General features: G+C 45.4%; 1 protein-coding gene across 1 annotated transcript; it reads left to right on the plus strand.

The window, feature by feature from the left end:
* The first annotated feature begins 1776 nt into the window (after positions 1-1776).
* ACP6 (acid phosphatase 6, lysophosphatidic) lies at positions 1777-21760 on the plus strand. Its single transcript, XM_065905614.1, has 10 exons — positions 1777-2433; positions 9276-9407; positions 9528-9658; positions 10970-11049; positions 14668-14755; positions 15543-15675; positions 16673-16773; positions 19394-19489; positions 20740-20905; positions 21563-21760. The coding sequence occupies exons 1-10, from the start codon at positions 2215-2217 to the stop codon at positions 21704-21706; spliced, it is 1290 nt and encodes a 429-aa protein (XP_065761686.1). The 5' UTR covers positions 1777-2214; the 3' UTR covers positions 21707-21760.
* The last annotated feature ends 1976 nt before the right edge of the window (positions 21761-23736 follow it).

Below are 23736 nucleotides of genomic sequence, written 5' to 3' on the forward strand. Positions count from 1 at the left end.
TATATAGTCAGGCAGGATATGTGATAAGGCAGTAACAGTCTTCATTCTTTCTTCTTTAAAGTTTCAAAAGGGTGGGGTTGCTGACAAGATTAGAGTGTGTGCTGGGTCTCAGGTGGCTCATCTCCTAATCCTGTCCCTAGAACAGCAAGAAGATCAAACCAGCCAATCCTAAAGGAAATCCACCTTGAGTATTCATTGGAAGGACTGATGCTGAAATTCCTATACTTTGGCCACCTGATGTGAAGGCTCATTGGAAAAGACCGTGATGCTGGGAAAAATTGAGGGCAGGAGGAAAAGGGGGCGACAGTGGGTGAGATGATTGGATGGCATCACTGATTCAACGGACATGAATTTGAGGAAACTCTGGAAGATGGTGAAGGACAGGGAAGCCTGGCAGTGCTGCAGTTCACAAGGTTGCAAAGAGTCGGACATGATTTAGCAACTGGACAACAACAACTGGTCCCTTTAATCTTGCCTCAGGTGGTTTCATTACTCTTTCTCCTTTGATTAGTAACTGTTCTGCCCTTTGGAACTCAGAGAAGGTCATGGAGGCTGGAGACTTGCCTTCAAAGAATGGGGGACAACAAGCCCATCATGCCCAGGATCCCACAAGGTCCTGCTCAGCATCACTTGTACTAAAGTCCATGGTACCAAACAGAGATTTACTATCTCTGTCAAACTGCAGTTCTAACCTTCCCTAGAAATGTAATGTTAATGGACCAGTCTGGAATTTTCTGGTTAAGCACCAGTAAGTTAAGCTATCAGACGGTCTCTTTCCATCAACTCCCCCATCCCCCAGCTGCAGCAGAGGCAATCTGCATGATAAAACCCTTTCCAGTTCCTTTCTCCTCCCTCTTCCCAGTAGGGAAATCCTGCTTTTCTTTTATTACTACCGTCTTTTCTTTTGATAATACTTTCTTGCTCCACCCTGTGAAAAACCTTCCACTTTGTACAACCCCTCCCAGCACCCTTCTAGTTGTTAGATGGGGTGCTGCCCAATTCATGCAGTTGAATAAAGACGATTAAATCTTCAGATTTACTCAGTTGAATGTTTTTTTTTAATGTCAATATACTCAGATACTCCTCACAACTTGCCTTTGCCTTGAGGACACAGATGTGCCCTGTTGCAAAGACCTGGAACAGAAGTTTGGAGCCGCAGTATGTTCATGAGAAACCAGATCAGCAGGTGGTTTAGGCTAGCTAAGAAGCTTACTCACTAGGACATCTACAGACAAGGCCTGGATTTTTCCACAAGAAATATTCTGGATACAAGTAACGCATCAATGGGCTTGAACTAACTATCTAACTAACTAACTAGCTAACTATCTAAACCTCTTTATTTTTTTAAATTTATTTTTATTAGTTGGAGGCTAAACCTCTTTAAACATAGACGTGGGATATCAAATGATTAAATATAAAGCCCCCACCCCCCCCCGTGCAGTACTGGCTCTTAACTAAGTAACTTCAAGGAAGTCTTCTATGCTCCCTAGACTCCAAATAGATGATCTACATTACCCATTTCTATCTATCCCTTTCTTCATGTCTCCTACCCTATCAGCCTGGCAAACTCGCCAATTCATCCCCACACACAGGCCGCCCTGCCGCGGAGACTTGCAACCTGCTAGCCCACTGCGGAGGGCGGTGTAATACCTCTGGCTAGGGCCCGCGGCGCGCAGCCTTGTGGGAGTTGTAGTTCTCGCAACTCAGAGTCCCCGGACAGGCGTCCCCAAGGGACTCGTTTTCCCGTGCTCCTTTGCGCGGGTCCACTTGGGGCAAGTCCCTGGGTAGGTGAGAAAGTGGCTGGTTGCTTGCTTATTAAAAAGTGGAGTTCAGCGGTCTTTGTTAATGGAGCCACTGCCACGGAGGAACTCAGGGCGTATTTCTGTCCAGTCAAGAGTGCTGGAGGCCGAACTTGAAATACAAGTTTAAGGTTCCCTAGAGAACGAAAGATCAGGAGCCGAGCTCCCGGCTCCCGGTATCCCCGCCCAGTCTGCTGCAGGAGCGGCCAACCCCGACCCGGGTTAAAACTCCCGGGAAGTCTTCGCTGCTCCCACTCTGGGTCCCCTTCAAAGCTGGGAGTCGTAGTGGGCGGCTGGATGTGTGGGCCCTCCGGTTCCCGGGAACTTAGGGGAGGCTGCTGAGCCCCGTCGCCCGCAGGGGACTTGTATTCGCTTTCTGCACTCTCACCCCGAAGGGTTGAGAAGGGTTTCCACCATGATCTCCCGGGTCTTCAAGCTGCGCATGTGGGCCCCCGTGGGCGTCCTGACCTCGCTAACCTACTGCCTCCACCAGCGGCGGGTGGCCCTGGCCGAGCCTGGGGGCGCGGACGACCAGAATCCTGTCGACCGAAGCCTGTTGGAGTTGAAAATGGTGCAAGTCGTGTTTCGACACGGGGCACGGAGCCCTCTCAAGCCGCTCCCTCAGGAGGACCAGGTGAGAGAGACCGGCACGGTTGGGGAGCGAGAACTGTGTGGCTAGCTAGTGGCGGGCCAGGGTCTTTGCCCCAACGCACACCACCTTTGGAATTTTACGGAGCGGGAATTCGGACTGGGTCCTGACGAAGGGAAAACAGTGTGAACAAATGTGCTGACCGTGTACCCCCAACCTCTCCCAGCCCCCTCGGACACCCGGATTGTGGGGCAGCCCGGAAACTTCCCATGGCTGTGATGTAGCCCAGCTAGTAGTATGGTTCCCTAGGTGCGTATAAATCGCGTAGGGATCTTGCTAAAATGCGAATTCAGTAGATGTGGGAGCCTGAAACTGTATTTCTAGTGAATATTTGTGGGAACTTGAGTACAAGGGTGTATTACAGTTATGTGTGACCTTTGTGACAGGAACCAACCTGATTGGGATCACAGTGGATAAGAGAGGTTAATAATGCCTTTGGGAAGGGACCTCCCTTGTGACTCAATGGTGGCTCCTGCCAATGCAGGAGACAGGGATTCGATTCCCTGGGTGGGGAAGATCCGGGGCAGAAGGAAATGGCAACCCACTCCAGTATTCTTGCCTGGAAAATCCCATGGACAGAGGAGCCTGACGAGCTATATAGTCCATGGGATTGCAAAAGAGTTAGAGTGACTTAGCGACTAAACAACAAAACCAACACCACTTTTGGGAACAGATTTTACCTCAGCTTTCTCTCTGGGTTTGCTGGAGAGTGTTTGAGATCCTGAATATTTTTTTGGCAACAAGTGCTGTATCTTGGGGCTCTTCTTTTTCATTCTGGGTTCCTAAACTTATTGTAGAAGGGATCTGAGGTACAAAAAAACAAAATTAATTGATCAGTCTTAAAATCCACCTGGTTTTGCTCAGGATAATTATGATTAAAGTACAAATAGCTGGCTTTGAAGATGATTACCCTTTTTGGATTTGATTCTTAGGGAGACCCAGTAAAGATCTCTGGCCTTTCATAACAGGCAGGCCTGTGATTAAAGAATTGTCTTCCTAATGAAGATAAATTGCAACCTGGAATTCCCAGGCATCCAGGTGGCAAACTTACCTGTGGGGTGCTTTTGCATTGTTGGTTCTCCAGGTTGATGTTGGAGTAGGTTCAACAGGATGTCCAAATTGATATTAGGCATACTCATGACAGTTGCTTTTAAGAAATCCTCAGGGTTCTACAACTCATGGTGTACAACTGAAAACCCAGTTTTTAAAGCTGGCCACACGTGAAATCAAACCTCAAAGCATTTCCCACATAATAAATCTTGGTAGGCACTTAAATTCTGTTATCAAGTTTTTAGTTAGCCTTTCTATATGGCTATTCCACATTCTATCTGGAACTTGAACTTCACTCCTTTCCTTCTCTTTCTTTCCTTTTTTGAATATCTGGATACTTCGAGTTTTGTACATAGCCCATCTCTTGTGTATTCCCCTTTCTTCTCCATTTATTCTTGGTACAGAATTGTTGTTCAGTCACTCAGTCGTGTCCAGCTCCTTGTGACCCCATGGACTGCAGCATGCCAGGCTTCCCTGTCCTTCACTATCTCCCAGAGCTTGCTCAGTTTCATGTCCATTGAGTTGGTGATGCCATCCAACCTTCTTGTCCTCTGTCATCCCCTTATCTTCTTGCTTTCAAACTTTCCCAGCATCAGGGTCTTTTCTAATGAGATGGCTCTTTGCATCAGCTGGCCAAAGTATTGGAGCTTCAGTATGAGTCCTTCCAATGAATGTTCAGGATTGATTTCCTTTAGGATTGACTGGTTTGATCTTGCAGTCCAAGGTACTCTGCAGAGTCTTCTCCAACACAATAGTTGAAAAGCATCAATTCTTTGGTACTCAACCTTCTTTGTGGTCCAACTCTCACATTCATACATGACTACTGGGAAAACCCATAGCTTTGACTAGACGGACCTTTGCTGGCAAAGTAATGTCTCTGTGTCTTAATATGCTGTCTAGCTAGGTTGGTCATAGCTTTTCTTCTGAGGAGGAAGCGTCTTTTGATTTCATGGCTGCAGTCACTATCTGCAGTGATTTTGGAGCCCAAGAATAAAAGTCTGAATGTGTAGGCCTGGACCTCTTTCAAACAGTATGTGTGTTCCCTGAAGGAACCGGAAAAAGATTTAGATTCTTTTAGGGCTTTCTCCTGAGCCAGTGAGTGTGTGATGGGTATCTCTGCCTTTATGTTGGAAGGAGCAGTCATAGCTAAGGTAGAATGCCGGCTTCATTCATCTTCTGTTTTTGTAGCCACAAAATATGGTGCATGTGAATCCTTGGTCTCATTTTGCAGTTAAATAAGGCACATTACCTCTCAGGTCTGCTCACATTTTCAGATTTTATGTAGATGCGCTGAACACCTTTGGTTATTCTGTATAAAGTCTTGTGCATAAAAGCAAGGGGTATAACCAACCTTTGTTCAACTTAGGCTATGAGTGGGTGTCATCAGCCTCCTGTGACTTGTTTCTGGCTATTCTGTCAGGATTTTTTTCCAAACTCCAGTTTGATAGAGGTTGTTAATGGGATTTTCTAGTCTTCCTGGTTCTGCTATTAATTAGAGTCAAAAAGTACTATTTGGCAGCAGTTCTAAAACTGAAATTGCCTTTGTTAGATGTTTCCAGACTTCTGACTGGTTTATAGATAAACACATGACAAGTCAATCCTTAGAAAATATCATTGTTTAAAACTAGATGTTTTATTGAGTTTTTTTAAAATGATTGAATGACTAATGAATTAACCTGTCTTCCTAAAAGTACTGTATCTGTGCTTTGGAAATAAAACTCTGGAACTTGATTGGTCATTTTTTCTGATTGTTAGATTAGATCCAAGTATGCTTTTCAAAGATAAATTTGACCCTACTTTTGGATTTTTGTCAGCTTCTCTCTATTTCATGGCAAGATAACCCCCAGCCCAGGAAGACTCCAGTTTTTAGAAAATAAAGTCCAATGCATTCAAACTCCATGGTTCATGAAGACATTGCTGCTAAGTCGCTTCAGTCGTGTCCGACTCTGTGCGACCCCATAGACGGCAGCCTACCAGGCTTCTCCGTCCCTGGGATTCTCCAGGCAAGAATGCTGGAGTGGATTGCCATTTCCTTCTCCAGTGCATGAAAGTGAAAAGTGAAAGTGAAGTTACTCAGTTGTGTCCGACTCTTCACAACCCCGTGGACTACAGCCTACCAGGCTCCTCTGTCCATGGGAGTTTCCAGGCAAGAGTACTGGAGTGGGTTGCTATTGCCTTCTCCATATGAAGACATTAGAGTCCATATTTATTCTATAGTGTAAATGAACCAGGAAGAATAATGTCAGGTGGGCTGGGAAGGATGATGTCAGTATCATTGTATATTAACACTTACTCAAAGCTCAGCTAAGATAAGTGGTTTTCAGGAAGCATTACTTAAAGGATGTGCCAGTCAGTCCATTAATTCCTGTGCAGTGGTGGTTCTTAACCTTGGTGGGACATTGGATTCAGCTGGGGAACTTTAAAAAATACTGAAGCCTAGGTCTCTCTCCCAGAGATTCTGATTTAATTGACTCAGAGCATCCAGTCATGATAAAAGTTTCTCTGGTGAAGCTTTATAATTATCTAGACTGAGTAGCATTTAAAAAACTGAGCCCCATCCCTGGGAGATTTGGTTGTGATTAACCCATGCGGGGCTCAGGCATCAGTAACTTAAAAAAATTTTTCCAGCTATAGTAGTGTGCAGTGTGCAAGCTTTCAAATCATTAGTTTATTCTGAAAACTAACCCTGGAAGTTTTTGTTTACTTTTATGTAGATTTTTTTCCCCCTTTTCCCTGAGATGTAACATTGATCCCTGTATAATATCGTCTTCATGGAAATGTGCTTTGGTAAGATACTATCATTCTGTGTCGAGGGAACAATAAGAAACAATCCCACAAAACTCATTGCTGTGACTACTGAAAAGATGTTCATTATATTACTCTATCCTCTTTATGAGGACCCTTGGGAGGAATTTGTCTGTTCACTTGAGAAATGGTGTGCTTCTCCTGAACAGTTGGCTTGCTTTTATCTTTAAGCTTGTCTAGCTGATCAGGTTTCTCCTTTTACATAAAAGCCAGAAAGCTTAGTGCTGAATCTTTCGGCCCACCTACAGTAAGTATATAGATCTTCACAGCATGTATTAATGTTTTTTGAGAAACTATTGCTGTATCCATTTTTTGGGTCACTCACTTGCTTTTGTCATTCTTTTCGACTTTGAATTGGTTATCTTGGGAATTCCCTGGCGGTCCAGAGGTTAGGATTCCATGCTTTCACCGCTGAGGGCAGAGATTCAATCCCTGGTCAGGGAACTAAGATCCCATAAGCCTCATGGTGTAGCCAATAAATAAATAAATAAATAGGTTATCTTGCTATATTTTAGGTATTGCTACCACCTACTTCCAGTTCTTGAAAATGGAGTATAAACAAATAAAATTACAAAGTTACTCTTTGCTACTGATTCTGGATTGAAAAATAGGAGCAAGAATGACAGTATGTATGTGGGATGGACACTGTGTGTGGAACTGATGTATCATCCATTCTTGAAAGTCTGAAAACGTGTATTTTAGACTTGACATGACCTAGACCTCAGGAGTCATCTCCTAGGAAAACCAGAGGTCCTCTGTTGGTGAATACACCTAACAGAAGACTTTTTAGTGTGGCTGAGCAGGCCTTATGGATCTGGTGTCAGGACCTGTGCTCAGACACTGGACTTACATGGATGGATAATTCAGTCTCAGCTATAAAAAAGAAGAGAGTTTACAGTGTGATGAAGAAGAGAGACAAAACAAACTCCAGTTATGGGAATATGCTGGGAATGCTGGAAACTCAGAGGAGATATCTCAAACTTAAATTGTACAAAGCTGAACTCAGTTTGTTAACTATTCTGTCTTGGCCTCAGTTTTAGTCAAGAAGTACCTCCATCACCCCTTACCACCTCATGCGCCCAGACTTCAAGTCAAAGTAATTTTTTTCTTTATTCTTTCTTGTTCACCTACCAATATAGCCTCCAAAAAAAAAAAAAAAAAAAGTTTTTATCTACTTACTTGCCAGGATTGACACAATGTCTTGAATTCACCCCTTCTGTCCTGATTCCTTAGATGAGCCCTTAGGCGCTCGCTGGCTCTAGTACAGACATCTTGAAATTGGCTTTTTCTGTGTTGAGTCTTTCCATTTCAGTTGTAACCTATCTGATAGCCTTCAAACCATTCTGTGGAGCCTGTAGGCTAAAGAGATGCTGAGGGACTGGGGCTCTGAGTTCCCACTCCTGCTTCAGCTAGAGAAACTCCAGGCCTTTTTATGGCTGAGTAATATTCCATTGTATAAATGCACCACAACTTCTTTATCCATTCATCTGTTGAAGGACATCAGGGTTGTTTCCATGTCCTGGCTATTGTAAATATTGCTTCTCTTTACAACGGCTATTGTAAATATTGAGGTACATGTATCTTTTAGAATTGTGGTTTTCTCAGGGTATATGCCCAGTAGTGGGATTGCTAGGTCACATGGTAGATTTATTCCTGATTTTTAAAGGAATCTCTATACTGTTTTCCATAATGGCTGTATCAGTTTACATTCCCACCAGCAGTGCAGGAGGGTTCCCTTTTCTCCACATCTTCTGCAGCATTTACTGTTTGTAGGTTTGTTTTTTTTTTTTTTTTTTTGATGATGGCCATTCTGACTGGTATGAGGTGATACTTCATTGTAGTTTTGATTTGCATTTCTCTAATAATGAGCAATGTTGAGCATCTTTTCATATATTAGTAATAAGGTTTTATGAAGCTTCCCTGGTGGCTCAGTAGTTCCAATGCAGGAGAGATGGGTTCAATCTTTGGGTCAGGAAGATCCCCTGGAGAAGAAAATGACAACCCACTTCAGTATTCTTGCCTAGGAAATCCATGGACAGAGGAGATTGACAGGCATAGTCCATGGGGTTGCAAAAGAGTCGGACACGACATAGTGACTAAAAACGCCAATAAGGATTTATACTCTAATAATAAGATAAAGGCCAGTGGGAGTGTTTTTTTCTAGCCAGTGATCCACAGGGTTTGGGGTGGAAATGGGGGAGCAATGGGAAGAGTCAGGTTTGAGTTTTATGGATTAGAATTGGGGTAACCTTGAGAGTCATAATACGTTGGGAAGAGGAGCTGGCATATGGAATTAGAAGGAAAGACTTGTTTCTAAAATTGAGTCATCACATCTGACTCAATGAATATAAGAATTTTACGGGCTATGGGAGCTATGAGGCCTATGACTACTTGTTATGTTTTGAAAACCAGTACCGTTGGAGCAGGAGCCAGATTACGGGAGTAAAGGAAGATGGTAAAAAGTGAAGGTTTCTTAGAGGGCAGCTGCTTGTTTGAGAAATTGGATGAAAGGAAGAGATATATGTAGTAGTTCAAAGGGCATTAAGTAGAGTTTTTAACGAGGGGCCAAAAAACCCTGCAGGTTGATTCCTTAAAAATGCTTACAAGTATATGGTCACTGAGATTGTATTATACTCATTCATTTGTTCATTTATTCTTTCACCAAGTATTGGGTGCCAGACCCTCTGGCCGCTTCTACACTTCACTTAAGTCTGGGCTTGGTGCCAGGATAGCCCCTCAGCAGTGAGTACTAGTGTGACAATTACAGGGGCTGAGGACACCTGGAATAATAAATTGCAGTCATTTCTTCCCTTAATTGGAACTGGAGTTGAAGTTTCTTTCCTTCTTCCCATCCTTCTGGGGAAGGTTGCTTGTCTAGCATCAGTGTGATTCTAGCTATGTGCTGCCAGATGTTAACACTCTTAAGTTTCCAGAACCTTTTTAAGCAATGTGTTATTTTTTTGTGCTCACAGCAGGTAGAGTGGAAGCCCCAGCTAATAGAGGTCCCACCCCAAACTCAGCTTGATTACACAGTCACCAATCTTGCTGGTGGCCCGAAACCACACTCTCCTTTCGACTCTCAGTACCGTGAGACCACGCTGAAGGTGAGCGATGCTTTCCTGCTCCCTGAAGCGCCTTGCAGAGCTGTGATCGTCTGCCCTGGGCTGAGGTTATTTAGCAGGCTGTGAGATTTCTTCATTCTTCTCTTTCCTACCACACCTCAGGGGGGCATGTTTGCTGGACAGCTGACCAAGGTGGGCATGGAGCAGATGTTTGCCCTCGGGGAGAGACTGAGGAAGAACTACGTGGAGGACATCCCCTTTCTTTCGCCAATGTTCAACCCACTGGAGGTCTTGTGAGTCACTTGAAAAAGGAATATTGCACCCAATGTTAGGTCTTGAGTGTGAGAAAACCTGTCCTGACCCTCTGTGCGGTTCCCACTCTCATCCGAGGCAGTCTAGGTGGGAGGTGTGAGGGTGATCTGGCTGGCTAGGCTGGTGTCCCCTTCCTCTCTCACTTCTCTGTGTGTATCCCTTCTGATGCTGCGTGCTCGGTTGAAGAGGATGACCTTCCCTGAGGGAGGAGAACCATTCTTCAGTCAAGGGTATACAAGAAGCTGCGTTTCCTTGCTAGAACCTCCTAGGCAGTTTGGGGACAGTTACCCTAATATGCTAGGATTTGGAGAACAAGTGGTCCCTGGAGGTCATGTTCACTGGCCCTCGGGTCCTTGGGCAGCCATCCCACACAGAGAGAAGGGTATTTCCCAGCCCTCTAGCTCCCTTTTGGAGCTTCCCCGGTGGCTCAGATGGTAAAGACTCTGCCTGCAGTGCAGGAGACCCAGGTTCGATCTCTGGGTTGGGAAGATCCCCTGGAGAAGGGAATGGCTACCCAGTCCAGTATTCTTTTTTTTTTTTTAATTAATAATTTTTTGTCAGTAAGAAAGACTGGTTAATGGTAGTTTTCAGTAAAAACCTTTACAAGACCTTGCATCACAAATATACATACACTATAAAAATTGTGTCCTGGTGGTTTTGGTTCTAAACGATTCTGCAGAAGGTCCTCATTACACTTTCCAATAATGAAAACTGTTTATAACCCTAAAATACAGCAACCCATTTATTTAAGACATGTTCATGGATCAGGTCTATCCTTATCCTATGTACAGCTGACTATACTGAAATGTATGAATGAAATGTCCTACTTAAGTAGAAAAGGACAGAGAGTGAAACCCTGGTTATACTAAAAAAAAAACATCAGGGTGCTAGGTAAATGACACGAACACCACCAAAATCTGGTCAAAAACTAAATGCACGAAGTTATCTTGAAAATCTAGGGGAAAACTATGAAAAATCAAATCTGTACATAAAATTTACAAAAAAAAAAAAGACAGGAAAGTTAAAATAATCAAATCTATATAAGTACATGAATCATGCTAAAGACAGAGAGAACCAGTCCAGTATTCTTGCCTGGAGAATTCTATGGACAGAGGAGCCTGGCAAGCTATAGTCCATGGGGTCCCAAAGAATCAGGCACGAGTAAGTGACTAGCACTGTAGTAGCTCCCTCTATGTAGTTTAGAAAGCCTTTGAGTGCTCTGTGGAATAAGGTAGTGTGCACATGTAAATCTTCCTTCTATGAGTTTCTCTATATTTTTGTTTTGTTCCCAGCATCCGTTCCACTAACATCTATCGGAACTTGGAGTCTACCCGCTGTTTGCTGGCTGGACTTTTCCAGCGTCAAAAAGAAGGTTCGAGTTCAGGGTCTACAAGCCAGCCCCTGTCCCTGAGGTGCCTTTTCGTCTTGCTTCCAAAGCCCCGCTCTCTCTTTCTTGATGTCTGTCCGCACCTGGGTCTCTCTCTCCTGCTCCTGGGGCCTCTCTGGAGTACCAGCTGGGCGGCAGGCCCCTCTCTGTCTGGCCTGCTGCTGCATTTGCCAGCCTGACCTCACACCTACACCGACATGTCAGCTGCTCCGATGCAACCCCTGGCTCCTGACTTTTTCTCTCAAGTGTCTACACAAGCTGCATAAGGTAGCTGCAGCCAGATTTTTCAAACAATACCTGGGACTTTTTGTTTAGTTGAGACACTGCTGGAAAGGAAAGAGAGTAAGAGGAACTCTTCACTGGGACCCAGGCCTGTGCCACGGCCCTGGTTTTGGTGATAATCCACAGCATAACCCAGGTGGTGTTAACAGTGTCCCATGTGGCCTTTCCCAGTTAAGGAAGTCTGTCAAGTTTGGTTTTTGACATATTCAGCCAGTGAGTGATCACACTAGTGGGTTCTGCAACTTTCCACCCTCAAGGACTACGTTTTTTATTTTCCCTTATGGATCTCATGTATTTGAGGGCTTTTGACTATCAAGTGAAGCTGCATTTTGTCATTTGTAATTGATTCAAATTTACACTTAATTACTGGTCTGAGTTTCAGATCATCATGACCTCACCAATATTAAAATACTCAAATGATACCATAAGGCAAAAGTTCTTGTTTCTTTGTTTAGCTTCTTTAGCCTTATCTCAAAGAGAGATAAAATTTCCATCAAGCTTTTAAAAAATGTGTAAGATACAGAACCTCTAAGCCAAAGGAGACTGTCCTTGCCCCTAGCTGGTTTGGACTATGGCTGCTAATTCTGGCTGACGTTATCTGAACACAAACAGCCTAAGTAACAGAGCAAACAGGAAGGCCTGCTCCTTACCTTTTGAGAGCCCCTCAGCTTAGGCATAGTCTATAGTGCTTGGCCTTCTGAAAACTGTTCACTTGCTCAGTTTCTGAAAAGCAAATGTCCTGTCCCCAGAACCACCTAAAGTATAAGTAATGTAGAAAGGGTGTTTTTTGGTAGCAGCCTGATCTACAGGCGGGTCTCAGACTCAGGCTGCCCCAGGTTTCCTGCGAGGAAGGAAGTGGTATCATCACCAACTGCTGGTGTGGCCGCCTGGGTAGCCGTTCCTGCGCTGGACTCAGACAGCCTCACACTCCAACTTGACTTGTGTCCTGGCTATTCCTTGCCTTGGCCAGTATCATGGGATTTGGATAGACCAAAGAACCCCATAAGGTGCTAACGTTGGTGGGAGTGGTTCACCTTTGGGATATTGTTTCAAGAGTAAAATCCTAGCGAAGTCTAAGAAGGTTTTGAGTAAGCTCCAGAGAATCAGGCCGGTGGGGAAGGGCTGAGGGGGTTGCTCTGTATCATTTGGTCATTCATTCCTTCAACACATATCTGAGTGCCAGCTCAAATACCTTATTTATCATAAACTGAAGGTCTGTTAACCAAACATTCATGGCAGGTACCAGGTAAGACTTACCATGTGTTAATTAGAGGCTTAAATCATAGTTACTATTATTCTCACATTTAAAGGACTCACTGTACATCAAGCATGGTTCTTAGATCTTTGCAGATACTGACTTAATTCTTGTGATGACCCTGTGAAGTAGGTAGCATCCCTATTTTACAGATAAGGGAACTTAAGGCAGAGGATAAAGGACTGTCTGAGGTACACAAAGCTAGTAAATGGAGGAGCTGGGATTTTAATTCTGGCAGTCTGGTTTCACAGTCCATACTTTTCACTCTTGTGCCATCTTCTTCTCAGAAGACTTGGGTATCTGGAGAGGGCCTCTGATCATGAGGTCTGTTTTACGTGTCCTTTAGAACTCCAGGATTCTTCAGAGGGGTTAGGAACTACAGAAAAGGAGTGGAATGGGGCATGCAAGTACACCGTGCTTCAGACCCCTGCCCTGAAGCCCTCAACCCCTTTTCTTTTATTACCTTATTTCAGAAACAGTTGAAAATTGCCGATACTAGTCTCACCCCTTCAATTTACATGTGATCCCCAAAGAAGAGAAGTGACTTCCCAAAGTCATCCTGTTGGTTGGTAGTAGATTCAGGGCTAAACTCATGACACAGTCTGATTTCCTTCTCCTGTCCAGACCAGCCAAGTGTGTGTGAATTCTGGTATTCTGCTCAAGTCACCATAGGCTGCTCTTTAATTCTGAGGCTTTTACTATCAGTAATTTGTTTGGGAATGGTAGTTCTTTGGGGTTTGGATTCACTGGAGGGCTTCCCAGGTGGCACTAAAGAATCTGCCTGCCAATGCAGGAGATACAAGAGATGTAGGTTTGATAGCTGGGTTGGGAAGATCACCTGGAGTGGGAAATGGCAACACACTCAGTATTCATGCCTGGAAATTCCATGGGCTTAGGGCTTGGTGAGCTATAGTCTATGGGGCCGCAAAGAGTTGGATATAACCGAGTGACTGACCACATAATATAGCAGTCATTCCACAGACTGACCTCAGTGAATTCCATAAACCTCCTCTGCCATCAGAGAAGAAGAGGCTTGAGCTGTGTAGAACAGGACGCTGGTGCAGAGCAAAGCATGTAAAGGTGTTAAAGCACCTCCCTTGGGCATTGACAGGAGACAAGGGTACCTGTCAGCTCTGAGCAGGAGCAAGCTGCTGCAAGGTGTGTAAGAGACACTGTTTGTAGTCTAATCTTTGGTTCCTGCTAGTGCGTCTAGAAGCCTGGCTTTTCTCTTGGGCAAGGCCATGAGGTCTTAGAGGATTTGTGACCCTGTGGGCACCTTTCTCAGATGTTTCATAAGTCACCATATTGGTGTATGCATGCATGCATGCTAAGTTGCTTCAGTCGTGTCCGACTCTTTGTGACCATATGAACTGTAGCCCACCAGGGTCCTCTGTCCATGGGATTTTCCAGGTAAGAATACTGGAGTGGGTTGCCATGCTCTCCTCCAGGGTATCTTCCCAACCCAGGGATTGAACCTGCATCTTACTTTTCCTTCATTGGCAGGAAGGTTCTTTACCACTAGTGCTGCCTGGAAAACCTATATCGGCCTATAGGTTTGCAAAGCAAGAAAATCACCTTGTTCTGCTAAAGTAAAGGGTGGCCCATTTGTTAGAATCTCTGAGTGCTGGTAGTATCTTGAGGCAGGCATTTTTTTTTTGAATGCGTCATAGATGTGCCTGGAGTAGGAAATAGCTTCCCACTCCAGTATGGTTGCCTAGAGGATCCCATGGACAGAGGAGCCTGGCAGGCTACAACACATGGGGTTGCAACGAGTCGGACATGACTGAGCATGGATGTGCCAGTCTGATCAGGTCTGTACCTGCTCCTGGCTATAGGTAGCCCAGCAGGAGAACCCGACTGCTGCATGCTTTCTCAGACCACAGGGGAGCTCCTGTTGGCAAAGCCAGGGCGTATTGAAGGCATTCTCTGTCCTTAAGAAGTAACCTGGATGATGGCCTCTGGAAACAGCTCCATCTGTGTAAACAAAGAGAAGAAGAATGGGGTGTAGCTGCTGGGAAGAATAAGCTGAAGCCTCTTCCTGCCTGTGCTTCCCACCTTCCTTCCAGGACCCATCATCATCCACACTGACGAAGCAAGCTCGGAAGTCTTGTACCCCAACTACCAATACTGCTGGAACCTGCAGAAAAGAACCAGGTAACTGCCCCTGACTTTTGTTCCTCAGGGTGGAGGTACAGGCAGCATTGTACCACCTCTGCCAGCAGACTGGCTGTGCCGGTGAATATTGGGTAGGAGAGATGGCATTAAACTTGGGTCTGACATCAGCTATCCAGGACGGGAGGCAGCTGTTGCTCACAGGACAGGCTCATGGTGAAGGTACAGGACATCCAGGGAGACCCACACGCTGGGCTGAGAGATTTGTATACAGCCATGAATGGGGCTTCACCATTTACCGAGCATTGTCCTTTGTGTTCAGGTGGGCTCTCAGATGGGGTAAATGAAGGAACTTATGGAAAAGATGAGTAAGCCAGTCATTAACTGCAAATCTAGATGGGCACTCCAAGGAAGACACAGATTCCCCTTCTCTTACCCACGTGCTGCTGTGTAGGTTTGGAGCTGATGGCACTATTCAGGTCTCAGGTATTTTGGAACTGCACTTACACCATGTAGAGGGTGTTCCCCAGAAGAAGGAGATGTGTTTTCAAGCAGACCTGGCTGAGCTTGCATTGTTTTGGATATAATAGAAGGGAATGCTAGAATGGGATTTGGAAAATCCATTATTCTAGCCCTGGTATGTACTAAGTCACAAATCAATTGGCCTCGTAGAGTTTACCCATCTTTAAAATGAGAATTATACTAGCTAACCCCAATGAGTTGTTGAAAGGCAAATGAGATCCTAAATGATGAATGAGATACTCTTTGTAATCTTAATAACCATACAGTATAAAGAAATATAAGGAATAACTTTTTTATTTTTCGGCAGAGGCCGGAGGCAGGCTGCTTCTTTGCAGCCAGGAATCTCAGAGGATTTGAAGAAAGTGAAGGAAGGGATGGGCATTGCCAGTAGTGATGAAGTGGACTTCCTCGTCTTGCTGGACAACATGGCTGCTGAGCAGGTCGGCTGGCTGTCCTCGGGCTCTGGGAGGGTGGGGGGAACCTGGGCAAGACTTGGTGGGCTGGCTCCTGAGTTAGAAGTGGGTGGAGGCCTCCTGGCCTGGAGTCAGCTGTGAAAGCACTTGCTGGCAGAATGGACCTGGGAACTGAGGGGTAGGGTGGACTCCTCACCAGGTGAGGAGCATAGTCATTTAAACTCTTGACCAGAGTTCCCTGAAGCATATTCATTAGAATACCCATGACGCAAGTGTGTATAATGTGGGCAGGCAGGGCTGGGGTGGGTGATGGGTAGGGAGGGATTGTGGTCTAAAAAGTTTGAGATGCCTCTTTATTGTATCACTTTTTGGAGAGTCTGTATGACGTCAGCCTGTTAAAGAACACAAGAGCACTGTGGTAAAGAAAACTGGTTAATCTTTAATTCTGTTTTTCTCAAGCTTGTTTAGCCCTAGAATCTTTTTTTTTCCAATAAATACTGAAGGCCACACAATGGGAAATGCTGCACCAGATTCAGAAGTCAGACTCCCAAAGTCTGTACAGCCTGGATCCTCCTTCCTTCTCTTGTGAAGATGACAGTGTGCCCTGAATGCAGAAACGCACCTTATGCTTATGTGTAAAATAGGTTTAAGGTTATAAAACAAGAGTTGATAAAGTATTTATATGGCATACTTTTTAGAAATAATTTTGGGGATGATGAAGGCTGAGTAAAAATTTATGAATTCCTTGCCTTGTATTTAATTTAATTTTTTTTTTTTTTAGCTTAAAAGAACACAAATGTTTTTTACTTTGGAGTAGATGAGCATCAGAAAGAAAGGAGAAAACAATTTTTCTCTGGGCCTTCAGATCTGGGGGAATAGCTTCGGACAGGCCTTGGGGACATAGAGTTTTGAGCCAGTGTCTCTCTGGGAGAAGACAGTTCCCTTGGACTCTATGGAAGCAGATCGGCCACCAGCCTTATTGGATGAGTATTTCTTTCTAAAACTGTACCCATGGCCTGTTCAGGTGCACAACCTCCCGAGCTGCCCCACGCTGAAGAGGTTTGCATGGATGATTGAGCAGAGAGCTGTGGACACAGCCTCGTACATCCTACAGTGGGAAGACAGGTGAGGGGGGGCCTCTTCAGCTGCTGGAATACAGTCACGCTTGGTCAGGCCTCCCAGAGTATGGGGAAGGGGACTCGTCAGGCCCACTCACACCTGTCAGCTGGCGTCTCTGTGTGCAGAGGTTGAAATCACCCCATTCTGCTGGCCTTCTGAATAGACTCGGCCCTGGGTCCTTCCATTTCTGGAGCGGGGACTGGTGACGTAGTGTTTTCATTCACTGTTACACAAAATTGGGAGCTGCCACTCAACTGAGTTTCTCTCTCTCTCTTTTTAAAGTATTTACTTTATTTATATTTATTTATTTGGCCATGCCGGGTCTTAGTGGCAGCATGTGGGATCTAGTTCCCTGATCAGGGATCAAACCTGGGCCCCCTGCATAAGGGAGCATGGACTCTTAGCCACTGGACCAGTAGGGAAGTCATTTGATTGAGTTTCTCTTAATCACCAACTTTTTCCTTTGCTTTAAGTTTCAAAACATTAGGGTACCAGGGGATGCTGAAGGAAGAATAATTATTGCTCATTTTATTCATCACATTACAGTTTACAAATCATTTTCCTGTTCTCGCCATAAGGTTGGTGTCAGTATCCCTGATAAGTCCAAGTCCTGGCTTTAGAGATGGAGAAACTGGGCCCGAGAGATGTGGGCCACTTTGCCTAGGCTCAGCTAGCAAGTGGTGGAGGCAGGACTTGAACCCAGATCTTCTGACCACCAGTCCTGTGTTTTCTCTGTTTTACTGGTATTTAGGGCTCTCTTTATAGAAGGCCTATTTCCTGTCAGAATGGAGGGTATCTCTCTTCCCAAATATAAAAAAACACCTTTTAATGGTTGGTTCAGAGCATTCAGCTTGTACTCAGAATAGGTGACTTGGTAAGAGGGGGGAGTATAGAGGGGAAGTCCTGAGGAAGATGAGTGGGAGGAAAAAGCCACTAACATTTTAAGAATTTGCTTGATCTTGCATAAGAATATAAGATCTTGTGTAAGGAGCCTCTGCCTGCTTTTCTCCCGCTCAGTCAGTGCATCCATTTTGCACTTGCCTCAGGCTTCTGGAAGGTTCCAGCCACACCTCTCAGCTTGCTGCCACTCCTGTGACCGACCACCTTCGCTCATCTTTTCCTGAAGTGGCCCCACTGTTCCTAAATTGTCACTCACTGCCTTCCCCTCCACTAGCACATGCTTACATATATCCTTTTTTGTCTGCGCTGGATGCTCGCTGCTGTGTGCTCAGGCTTTCCCTAGTTGCAGCAGGGGTTACTCCCTTGTTGTGGTGCACAGGTTTCTCACTGCGTGGCTTCTCTTGTTGCAGAGCACGGGCTCCAGGTGCACGGGCTTCAGTAATTGCCACACCAGGGCTCAGTAGTTGTGACAAACAGGCTTAGTTGCTCTGTGGCATGTGGAGTCTTCCTGGACTAGGTATTCAACTCATGTCCCCTGCCTTGGCAGGTGGATTCTTATCCACTGTGCCACCAGGGGAGTCTATACACACATATTTAATAAATATATTAGGCTTTGCAGGCCGTGCATTATCTGTTGTGTCTATTCATCTTGACCCATGTAGCATAAAAGCAGCCATAGATGATACACAAACCAATGGGCACTACTGTGTTCCAGTGGAACTACTTACAAAAACGGGCAGCTGAGTTGGACTTGGCCCACAACTATTGTTTGCTTTCTCCTGCATTTTAAACAAGATCTGGGTCCAATCCACTTTCTTTTCCATTAGCCCTGGTTTCTTAAAACGGATGTTTCTTCAGGAACAAATGGTTCTAGTTTCACAGTGCCATCCAAATTGCCTTGGCCTGCACGAATTCTTTTGAAAGTATATGCTGCTTGTAGTCTTGGTTGCCTACTCCTCAGCTGTTGCTTCAGCTTTCCTTGATTTGTAAAAGTGGCCAGTCGCCATGAATAAGGATTGGTCTAAGCCAGTCATGGCAAGTCTTTTTGTCAGTGATTGGGTTCTGGGAATTCTGGGAAAGATTTTTCTTCTCTTTGATAAGAAGTGAGAGTCACCCAAACCAAGGCTTTCTGCTGCTTACTAGCCCCCATGTTCCTGCTTTGTTACTTCTCAAATATGCTTTGAGTTGAGGTAACCAGCTGTGATCATGAGGTGACCATCCTGAGAAGGAAAGCAGGGGAGCCAGAGTGCCCACCCAACAGCACTAGTGCTGAACTTGTTAAATCAGATAAATTAAGAAAAGCCCTTATGGTCTCGACACCAAAGAAGGGGAGCTGGCACATAGGAAGTGTAGTTTAGGCAATTTCCCTTCAGATGGCTCTTCTAAGGGCCTTCTGGAATTCCTGGAATTCATTACACCCTGTCCTTCCCAGTTTTGGCCTAGCTCTCTATTACTTACCCTGGTTGCCATCCCCTCACCCCTCCCATCTCAGCCACGTTCATACCAGGTCTGTATCCTGCTGCTGTTTACAGTCTGGCGCACAGAGAGCCCTTGGATTTGAGGCAGTGCTCTTTCTGTCCTTCCTGCCTGTCTCTGTCCTTCTTGCATCCCTTGTCTTGTCTCTGCTCTGTGACTGGGCTCATGAAGTTCTGGGGGGCAGAAGCAGACTGCATCCCCTGTGGGCCGAGTACCCACTGGGTTCTTCAGTACTGTTTACTCACCACAGGGAGAGCCTTCAGATGGCAGTTGGCCCATTCCTCCACATCCTGGAGAGCAACCTGCTGAAAGTCGTGGACCCTGCCACTCCACCCAGCAAGACCAGGTACTTGGCCGAGCAGCTTGGCTTGGCGTGCCTGAGGAGGGTGGTGGTGGTGGGGCTCTGGCTACAGGGAGGGAACCCAGGGTCTAGGAGGGTGGGAACCAGGCCATCGGTAACTGAAAGTAGATGTTCGAGGCTATGTGTCCCAGAGACATTCACAACGTTTCTACCTTTCTTCCTGACACATCTGTCCTACCATGTTTTGAAATGTTCATTTTTGTTCGAAAAGAGCCCTAAATTAATTTTTCCATTTTTAAAAACTAACTGAACATGCATCCAATGGAATAACTAGGACATTACAACTCCGGGAGTTGGTGATGGACAGGGAGGCCTGGCATGCTGCAGTCCATGGGGTCGTAAAGAGTCGGACAGGACTGAGCAACTAAACTGAACTGAACTGATTTGGTGTTAAAGTAGCCCCAAACAATGATAGTTGCTTCATAGATTGTTTAAACACCTTCATTGAGTATATTGGAAGATAGGAATTCTACTGGGCATTTAAAAATTTTGTAAGTGGCTTGTGAACCTCCATAGCCACTTTTGGGGTGCCTGGAACTCCAGGTTGGGGACCATGGATTTGGAATATGTGTCCAAGGCACTTGGTAAACAAAGTGTGGTCTGCAGATAAACAGCTTCACCATCACCTGAGATTGTTTGATTTTCCACCACAGCCTGACCCACTGGATCAGAGTCTGCCTTTTAACAAGACTCCCAGATGGTGTGTAAGCCCCCTGATATTGGAGAAAACACTTTGCGACCCCATGGACTGTATCCCATTGGGTTCCTCTGTCCATGGACTTCTCCAGGCAAGAGTACTGGAGTGAGTAGCCATTCCCTTCTCCAGAGGAAACTTCCCAACCCAGGGATCTAACGTGGGTCTCCTGCATTGTGGGCAGATTTTTCACTGTTTGAGTCACTAGGGAAGCCCATCTACTCCAAAGGAGTTTTTTTTTTTTCCCTCACATTTATTTATTTGGTTGTGCTGGGTCTTCATTGCAACACACAGGCTCCAGTAGTTGCTTCACAGCATGTGAGATCTTAGTTCCAGGACCAGGGATCAAACTCATGTCCCCTGCACAGCAAACTGGATTCTTAACTGCTGGACTACCAGGAAAGTCCCTCAAAGGAGATTTATACCAGGCTCAGCTGATTTCTATATGTCACCTGGTTTCCTCACTCAAAGGAGGCAGGTGATATCCTGGCCTCCAGAGTCCTGCGGTGAAGAACTATGGAGAACTGTTTTCTTCTTGCAGGAAACTGTACCTCTATGCAGCTCACGATGTGACCCTCATGCCTCTCTTAATGACCCTGGGAATTTTTGACCACAAATGGCCCCCATTTGCTGTGGACCTGACCATGGAACTCTACCAGCACCGGGAGTCTAAGGAGTGGTTTGTGCAGCTCTATTACCGAGGGAAGGTAAGACCTCTGGGGTATGGTTAGGAGGCGGCTGGGCCACCCGGCCCACCTGACTTAGCACAGGTGTTGCTAAGTTGCCTCCTTGGGCCCAGGGAGTTTTCACTGGTACACAAGCTCTCTGGATCCTCTCATGGCTGTGGCCCAGGGATAAGGCAGAACTGGGTCCATAGTGGCAGGCTGAAGCTGGAACCATGTCCTGGTTCTGCCACAGAACCCTTCTAGCAACAGGACCACCCTTCTCTTCTCCTAAGGGTCTCTCCCAGGATGTAACTCCTGACTGTGAGGCCTGTTTTGAAAATTAGTGATAAGGTCTTTGGGAGGTGATGTGTACTATCAACACCTCTGGTGCCTTGGCCACTTCAGCAGGTTTCTGTCCAGGGCACAGGCTGAACACTCCCTAAGGTCAGACCTTTAGCCTTCCCAGGGGTATAACATCAATGTGTCTTCTAGTCAGTTCAACCAACAGTTACTAAGGGACTTTCATGTTCAGGGCATAGTGCTTTTAATCTGGAAGCTGACTGATTAATGGGGGCATCTTGGCTGTTACATATGTACGTATACATCTGATTGGGTCAAAGCCTTTTAGAACTCTGGACACAGATGAAAACAGCCAGACAGGGTCCCCAGTACCCCTGCTGAGTTACATCTCTTCCACAGGAGCAAGTGCCAAAAGGTTGCCCTGACCGACTCTGTCCACTGGACAAGTTCTTGAACACCATGTCAGTTTATACTTTAAGCCCAGAAAAATACCACATGCTCTGCTCTGAAGCACAAGTGATGGGACTTGGAAATGGAGAGTGATTGATTTGTACAAGTAAGATGTCTGGATTTTTTAAATAAAACGCCTTTACACAATGCCTCCAGCTGTTTGGTTTGGGGAAGGCAGGAACAAGGGTTAATGGACTTTAACATAAGGTAAGGGTATTTCTTTCCTATAGGTATATTAAGGTCTCTTCTTGAAAGGAAAAGGGTATAATGTTGAGACCAAAAGGATGTATCCTATTTTGTGGCTTGTTTTCCATGGCAGCTGCCTGTGACATGGGGCTTCCCTAGTGGCTCAGATTGTAAAGAATCTGCCTGCAATGTGGAAGACCCGGGTTCCATCCCTGGTTTGGGAAGATCCCCTGGAGAAGGGGATGGCTACCCACTCCAGTATTCTTGCCTGGTGAATTCCATGGGCAGAGGAGCCTAGTGGGCTACAGTTCATGGGGTTGCAAAGAGTCGGACATGACTGAGCGACTAACACTTTCCTTTTCTTTCCTGTGACATGAACTATAGAATTGCGTGTGGCTTTGGACCTCAGTTCTTTTCCTATCTTCATTGCACAGACATATATTGGACACCTACTAAGTCATGGTCATTGTAAGGGTGAAAGGTTTCTGCCCTCAAGTTTTTTCAACCCAGTAGGAGAGGCAGATAAAGTATATCAGTGATGACAATACAGTATGGTTCATCCTGTGATCAGGTACATCGAGGGCTCTCTGTGTTCAGAGATGACACCCTCAGCCCTGATTGGCAGGGGCTGGGGGGAGCAGTTAAAGGGTTTTTGGCAGGTTCTGCCCTGACCTAAATAGAGAAAAATGAGTGAGTCGTAGTTAACCAGTTAAGTAAGGAGAAAAGAGTGTCATGTAAAAGGTTAGCTAGCCAGGTAAGCAAGGAGGAAAGGGTGTCATGTGAAAGGTCAGGGTGCATAGCTGGGCAGTGAGGTGGAGCCCTGCTGTGGGGACCCAGCGGGGAGGTCACTGGCTTATGGTGGCTGTAGCTTCAGGAGCGTGGGTGAGGTCTCCACATGGTGGGTCAGGACCACTCTCAGCATATGTGCTGCACCTTGACATGGGCCTCCAAAGTTACTTGATGGTCCCCTATTTCCTTTTCAATTTTCTCATTCTTTCCCAGAAGCTATTTCAAACTTTCTCTGACCTCAAACCATCCCTTTACTTCTCAGAGAAAACAGCAAGCACAAAAACCTCTCTGCTTCCCACTGTCTTTATGGTGATGACTCCCAGGTCTCCTTCTCTAGTTCAGGTTTTTTCTTCCAAGCTTCAGACCCTCATGTCCACTTGGATGTCCCATAGACACAGAATTTTCCCTCTCTCCTCCTAGACCTGCCTTCCCCACAAGCCTGCCTTATTTGAATGAAAGACACCTCCACCATCCACTCAGTTGCTAAATCAGAAATCTATCCTTATCTTCTTCCTCTCACATTTCTCTGTCTGATCTGTTAAGTTCTATCAATCCCACCTGTTTATGTCTTAAATACATTAATATCTTCTTATTCTCAACCTTCAGTATCCCTTCACCCTACTAATTGCTGTGTTTATTTCACTAAGAAAGTAAAAGCAATCAGAAGAGAACTTCCATCTCCATCACCCCGCCCCAATCTGCTAACCCAGCTGCATTGGTACCGACAAGGCCCTCCTTCCTATTACTAAGAATGAACCATTCCTACTCCTATCGAAGGCCAACCCTCCAGCTTTGCTTTAATCCCTGTAATTATTTCTTTCCTGTGTTGTTAATTTTCTCTTCCTACCAGTTATTCCCATTAGCTTACAAACATGCCGTAAAATCTCATGTCTTGAAAAATGTTTCCCACATCTTTGAAGTACTCTGCTATTTTCTTCTCCCCTTTATAACAAAACTTCTCAAAAGAGTTGTTTATACCCTGATTCTTCCGTTCCCCGTCTTTCTTGAACCAACTGTGATTTGGCGTTCACCCCTACCACTCCATGGAAACAGCTTTGTTAAAATCATCAGTGACCTCTGAGTGCTAAATCAGTAGCCAGTTTTCATTCTTCTTACTCAACTTCTCATTAGCACTCTTGGAATAGTTT

The sequence above is a fragment of the Muntiacus reevesi genome, chromosome 1, assembly GCF_963930625.1.
Source record: "Muntiacus reevesi chromosome 1, mMunRee1.1, whole genome shotgun sequence".
NCBI lineage: Eukaryota > Metazoa > Chordata > Mammalia > Artiodactyla > Cervidae > Muntiacus > Muntiacus reevesi.